Source organism: Sapajus apella, unplaced genomic scaffold (assembly GCF_009761245.1).
Source record: "Sapajus apella isolate SASKATOON/1434 unplaced genomic scaffold, GSC_monkey_1.0 scaffold15, whole genome shotgun sequence".
NCBI classification, from domain to species: Eukaryota; Metazoa; Chordata; class Mammalia; order Primates; family Cebidae; genus Sapajus; species Sapajus apella.
Window position 1 is genome coordinate 27,774,109 of NW_022436955.1, and position 6,689 is coordinate 27,780,797.

At 52.4% G+C, this 6,689-nt stretch overlaps 1 protein-coding gene across 2 annotated transcripts in view; it reads left to right on the top strand.

Moving 5' to 3' along the window:
- The first annotated feature begins 1,681 nt into the window (after positions 1-1,681).
- The window catches only part of ATP2C2 (ATPase secretory pathway Ca2+ transporting 2), a 93,925-nt gene continuing 88,917 nt past the window's right edge, over positions 1,682-6,689 (top strand). For both annotated transcript variants that reach the window (XM_032284570.1, XM_032284568.1), the window contains exon 1: positions 1,682-1,867. In XM_032284570.1, the coding sequence (XP_032140461.1) occupies positions 1,769-1,867 (99 nt within the window). In that variant the 5' untranslated portion in view covers positions 1,682-1,768. The remainder of the gene's footprint in view (positions 1,868-6,689) is intronic.

The following is a 6,689-nucleotide window of genomic DNA, read 5'->3' on the forward strand; positions in this document are numbered from 1 at the left end:
CACATAGCTGAAAGGAACATTCCTGGGATTGAAATCTGGACTGACTCACATTAGAGGTTTGCTGTTCCCATTATTCCTGCACCTTTGTTGAAACTGGTAGAGCAGGGGCAGGCAGATACTGTAGCCTTTGTCTCCTTAAAAAAGCAAGATGCCGGAGAAACAAGAAGGGCTGCTGGAACTACCTGCAGGTTTTCAGGGGCTGGAGTCAACCTCGGGAGTAATTGAAGTGGGTGGCAAATATTTGCTCAAAAGGGGTGGCTGAATGTCATGGACAAATGCAGATTCCACCTCCTGTAGCCGGTAAGCAACTTCCCTGTAGAGATGAGGAAGCCAGTGCAGAGGGGAGTGGCACAGCCTTACCCAAATCCCCCCCTCTGCTAAGTGGTCGGTCTAGCTATGGATCTAGTCCCACCTGAAGCCAAAGAAAACCTTTGCACTTGCCGGGGGTTTTGGCTCATGCCTGTAATCCCAGCACTTTGGGAGACCGAGGTGGTTGGATCACGAGGTCAGGAGATCAGGACCATCCTGGCTAACATGATGAAACCCAGTGTCTACTAAAAATATAAAAAATTAGCCAGGCGTGGTGGTGCGTGCCTGTAACCCCAACTACCCAGGAGGTTGAGGCAGGAGAATTGCTTGAACCCGGGAGGCGGAGGTTGCAGCGAGCCGAGATCAGGCCACTGCACTCCAGCCTGGGTGACAGCAAGACTCGGTCTCAAAAACAAAAAAAAAAACCCAAAAAAACAAAAAACAAAACTCTTGCTCTTCAAAGCAGCCACTTGGTGGCTGGCAACTGTCTACACTGCGTGTGTACTCACATACTTTGGGAGTCATTGTGCTCAGCACCTTGTGATGATGATGGTGATGGTCATGAGGACACCCACATGTTCTCTACCCGAGCCCTGCACCAGACCTTCCTGTGCAGCACTGCCCGCTGGGCCCTCTCAATGTCACTGTGAAGGAGGCGCCATCGTGGTGACCATTCTGCAGCGCAGTAAACCAAGGCGCAAAAAATGTAAGAAACCTGCTCAGGTTCCACGATGCGCAAGAGCAGGCGCTGGTCCTGCGGATGAGGACCGAGGGCCCTGACCCTCCAAGACCACGCAGGCGCCAAAGGCAGTAGGGTTCTCAGTAGCTCCGGCTCCTGGACCACTGCCAGGGCCCTGGAGGAGGGGTCTTAGCCTCTGCTCCCTGCTTAACGATAGACAAGGCCACCAAGGCCCCGAGAGGCCACGTGACCCGTCCAGCGCGCACAGCCGCAGGTGTGGGTCTGAGTCAGCTCCGGCCACCTCGCTCCCAGCGCCTTAGAGCGGCCCACACTAGGCTCCTCAAGAGGGTCACCTGGGGCTCGTTAAAAACCCAGCTCCCTGCGGCTCCAAACCCAATGACTGGGCAAGGAGGGGTCTGGGAATCCGGATTTCAAACTAGCGTTTGCTCCTCCACCTCCCCCACTCCAGGTGATTCTTAGGAGCGGCAAGTTTGGGAAAGAGCCTCAGCCCTGAGGGGACGCAGCCGCTCCGCCAGCCTTCCCTGGCCAGCTGTTGCTGACCCCAGGGCCCCTGGGGTCCGAGGCGCGCTCGCGGGGCGGGGCCAGGTGAGCCGGCGCCTCCTTGTGCGCAGCCCCGCCCCGGGGGCGGGGCCTCACCTGGCACGGGCAGGTAGACGGCTACCTGGTAACCGGGGCTGGGCCAGGAAGCTTGGGCGCGCGCAGCCAGCCCGGGCCTCGCCGGGGACCGAGGGAAGCAGGCAGCGTCTGCCCCCGCTCACCATGGACGAGGGACGCGTCTCCAAGTTCCTGAAGAAACTCGGCTTCTCGGGCGGGGGCCGGGAGTACCAGGCGCTGGAGAAGGACGAGGAGGAAGCCTTGGTGAGTCCGGGCGACCCCGCATCCCCTCCGTCGTCACCGCCCCGCCCCTACCCGGGACCCCGCGTTCGCGCTGCGAGCCGCCACCCCGCCCTCCTCCCCTGGCTCTGGAAAGAAGCCGCCCTCATAGTAAGCACCAGCTCATCTGTGCTCCGGCGCGGGGAGCTCAGCATTGCGCCCTCACGTGAGCCCTTTTTGCGGATGAGAAACTGAGGCCGAGAGCGGTTAAGGCTGTGCCCTTAGGGGCACGCGGCTGGGAAGTGAGCTGGCGGGGAACTTCACCTAGGTTTTTCTGACTCCAGAGAATTAAAATTCCTGGGTCTCGGCCAGGCGCGGTGGCCACGCCTGTCATCCCAGCACCTTGGGAGGCCGAGGCGGGTGGATCACGAGGTCAGGAGTTCAAGACCAGACTGGCCAACATGGTGAAACGCCGTCTCTACTAAAAAATACAGAAGTTAGCTAAGCATTGTGGCTCGTGCCTATAATCCCAGGTGCTTGGGAGGCTGAGGTAGGAAAATTGCTTGCACCGGGACCCGGGAGGCGGAGGTTTCACTGAGCCGAGGTTGCGTCACTGCACTGCAGTCTGGGCTACAGAGCGAGACTCCATTAAAAAAAAAAAAAAAAGTGCATAGCTGCGTGGGGGGGTGCGTGCCTGTAATCCCAGCTACTCGGGAGGCTGAGACATGAGACTCACTTGAACCCGGGAGGCGGAGGTTGCGGTGGGCTGAGATGGTGCCGCTGCCCTCCAGCCTGGGCGACGGAGCGAGAGTGATGCGACACAAAACAAAAGGTTGCTGAAATGCAGCAATAATAGGAAGCAAAGTTGGAGCGGAGGGAACTCCCAGCCTCACTTCCTACCGTCAGGCCCTGTTAGAAGGCCACTTAGAGCTGTATCCCTGCTTTGCCACCTCCAGGGGACCCTCTGGGATAAAGCAACACGGTGCCAAGGCAGGGTGGTTCATGAGGGAGCAAAGTGACAAAGCTGTCAGATAAAGCCCTTCCTGTTCCTCGGGTTCCTGGAAGGCAGTGCTGAAGCCGGGCTTGAGGGTGACCCAACGACCTTCTCCTTAGCTTTGCAAACAGAACTTCTTGCATGATTTAAGGGCAGGGGGCACTAAATTTCTGCAGAAGCGTTTCTCTGCACACCATAGGGGCGTTGCACTTTTTTTTTTTTTTCATTTAAGTTTAAGCAGTCATTCAAAAATAAAATTTCTGAACGAGCCCCCTGGGTTGCTAATAAATATGACCCAGCGATGGGCTTTTGACCAGTGAAAGGAAACGTCAAAGGTAAACTTACCTTTTATTAAAAAAAGAAAAAGCTGAAAAAAATATTTGACTTAAACTTTTATTTTTTTTTCTCCCAAAGAAAGCTAATGTTCAAAAACATTTTGGTGGTGAGATTACGTATTTGTGCTTTTTAAAAATAGTGTTTTATACATTGCTGTTGTAAGAATTCTGGTGTTAGGGTGGTAGGACCATGTAACTAGCAGTTTTTGAAGAATATCTCTTTTTCGGAAGTGACATGTTAATATTGATAGGGTATAGGGTTCAGTTCATTTGCTGTGATCCATTTCTCTACTGATAAGCTGTGCGAAATGTCCTGCCAAAGGAGTTTGAAGTTTGCCAGCACCGGTTGCCTTTCCTGCGTTGCCATTCCTTTTCTTTCCCTTTCCATCTTTGGGTTTTTGCATCAGGCCAGGTATTTGTGAAACTCCTGATGTGTTGGTTACCATCAGCTTTTATAGGATGTGCAGGGATGGTGTAACCTTCAAGGAAGATGCTGGAGAGATTTGATCTCTCAGCCAAGTGGATTTCATTCTTTCAAAGCTTTGCAGAAGGGTTCTCAAGGGTCCGACAGGTGTTCAGCCGTCTGTTGGTGTGCTCTCCCACCTGGCTGTGGACCGGGGTGCTCTCAGCAGCACCCTGAGGCTCCATGGTGTGTGATGATGGGCAGTGTGCAGCACCAGGAGGCGGGCGATGCCAGCAGCCAGCACCAAAGTTCAGCTGAGAAACAAGGTGTGCGGTCTCCAGACCCAGCCTTGTGCAAACCCAGGAAATGACAATAAAGATCAATGAAAAGTGTGAGGAGGGAGGGAGGGGGGAGGCAGGGAGGCTGGACGAGGCACTCACTTCCTGCCAGGTCGGCTCAGACCCGAACACCTGCTTGGCTCTCGTGCTGGTGTCCTCTCGTTGGAGCTCCTTTCTCCCAGGGATTGGAAAGGAAGCAGCCTATGTGGAGGTGGTCACTTCCACAGTAGTTGGAACTGTCTTTAATGAGCACTAATTATATGCCACGGCCAGGATGCCTGTAGAAGGCCTCTAAGCCCTCCCCTACCTCGGCCACCTTGACCACTTACCCCAGTTCTAATAGTGATTGTTACTGAGAACCTGCTGTGTCTTGTCCCGGGCCTCTTCCCTCCGAGGTGAGTTTTACGGTAATCATGTGATTAAAGAGGATGCGAGGCTCCTAAGGGGCCGCGTTCATTTGCCCAGGGAGTGTTTTCTCACAGCCAGTTTTGCCAGGTGCTGAGGAAACAGAGGTGTACAAAACAAAGTTCGTAGGGGAGACCAACAGTCAGCTGAGAGACCGGGCGATGCTTCATTTGGGACCCAGTGGTCTTAGTTGCACTGGAGAATCAAGGAGTGGAGGACCAGACATAGGACCGGGGGTGGTGAGGGGAGCTGGAGAGGACCCTGTGCTGGAAGCACTGGATTTCAGCATTTCCTGGAATGGAAAGACGGATGTCTGAGCCGGGCGCAGGCTCATGCCTGTAACCCCAGCATTTTGGGAGACTGAGGCAGGAGGGTCGCTTGACTCCTAGAGTTCAAGACCAACCTGGGCAACATAGCCAGACGCCATCTCTGCAAAAAATTTAAAAAATTAGCCAGGCATGGTGGTGTGCACCTGTGGTCCTAGCTACTCAGGAGGCTGAAGCAGGAGAATGGCTTCCACCTGGGAGGTCGAGGCCGCAGTGAGCTGTGATCATGACGCCGTACTCCAGCCTGGGCAACAGAGTAAGACCCTATCTCAAAACAACAAAAAACAAAGAAAGGTGGCTGAGAGACCTTCTTAAATTTAGTTACTAGAAAAGCTTCACTCTGCTGACCTGAACATTAAGGTAAGGAAGAAATTGGACCAGAAATTCCTGCTTCCCTGGTGACTCAGCAGCGACTCCGGGGGAAGCTGTCTCTGCCCCTCAGGGCTCCTGTCTCTTGACTGAGGCAGGTACAGCCCCAGTCCACTGCTTGCCTGGCTGATGAGCAGATTCATCCTGGGCTCCTCAGAGTGAGGCTTGAGTCCCAGCAGACTCATGTAGTGGCCACTCATCCATTCAACCTAGATTCATGGAGCCCCCATTGTGTGTAAAGTGGGTGCTACTGGGTGGGATGGGGCTAAGGAGGCACAGCTTCCTGCCCTCAGGTATCTCATGGGGGACAGAGATGGCGCCCAGCAATAGGTCATAGCTCACTGTCAATGCCGATATATCAGAGCTGGGAGAAAGATGGGATGTTTAAGATCACTAGGAGTGGCGAAAGTTAAGGTGGGTTGGATGAAGGGCAGGGGTTGACAGCGAGCTCTAGAAAAAAAGGAGAGGCTGCAGAGGAGGACCCTAGAGAGCCTTTTCAGAGCATGGCCTTTATCTCTAGAGCAGCGGGTATCGTTGAAGGGTTTTAAGTCAGGACATGACAATCACTCATTTATTTACAGATGGGCCAAACATCAGGAGTGTGATAAACAAAACAGGCACAGTCAGATTTGTGTTTTTAAGAGATTACACTTAGTTATGGGAAATGAGTATATGCGTGGGAATTCTGAGGCTCTGGCGCACACAACCTTAACCTGAGGCTTGCCCAAACTCTCAAATCATCAGTTTCTCAGAATTTAGCAATATGTGGTCATCTTCGGAAAGACACGTTGTGCTACGCCACAGTGTTCTCTTAAATGATTTGTATGGAAGTGTGACTTCAACTATAAGCATAAAGCATGTAATAAACGTAACTGTTAGTTTATAACTCAACTACAAAATCAGATTCAGTTTAGGCCAGGCCTGGTGGCTCACGCCTGTAATCCCAGCACTTTGGGAGGTTGAGGCGGGTGGATCACTTGAGTTCAGGAGTTCAAGACCAGCCTGGCCAATATGGTGAAACCTCAGCTCTATAAAAATACAAAAATTAGCCGAGTGTGGTGGCAGGTGCCTGTAATCCCAGCTACTGGGGATGCTGAGCAGGAAAATCCCTTGAACCCAGTAGGCGGAGGTTTCAGTGAGCTGAGATCATGCCACTTCACTCCATCCTGGAAGGCAGAGTGAGACTTCTGCTCAAAAATAAATAAATCAAGTTTAGTTTATAATAAAATTATAAAGTACAAATAGAGCAACCTTATTTTGATATACTGGTGATGTTCTGTTAAAACTCAGTCTGGGAACGGTGGCTCATGCCTATAACCCCAGCACTTTGGCAGGCCAAGGTGGGTGGACACCTGAGTTCAGGAGTTCAAGACCAGCCTTGCCAACATGGCAAAACCCCGTCTCTACGAAAATACAAAAATTAGCCGGTGTGGTGGTGGGCACCTGTAACCCCAGCTGCTCAGGATGCTGAGGCAGGAGAATTGCTTGAATGCAGGAGGTGGAGGTTGCAGTGAGCCAAGGTTACACCACTGCACTGTAGCCTGGGTGACAGAGAGACACTGTCCCAAAAAAAAAAAAAAAAAAAAAAAGAGAGACTGGAAACCAAAGTCTTTTTTGAATCTTGTCTCGGGAATGAGGTCTGATAACTTCTGCCATATTCTATTCATTTGATGCAAGTCTAGGTCTAATCTGTATTC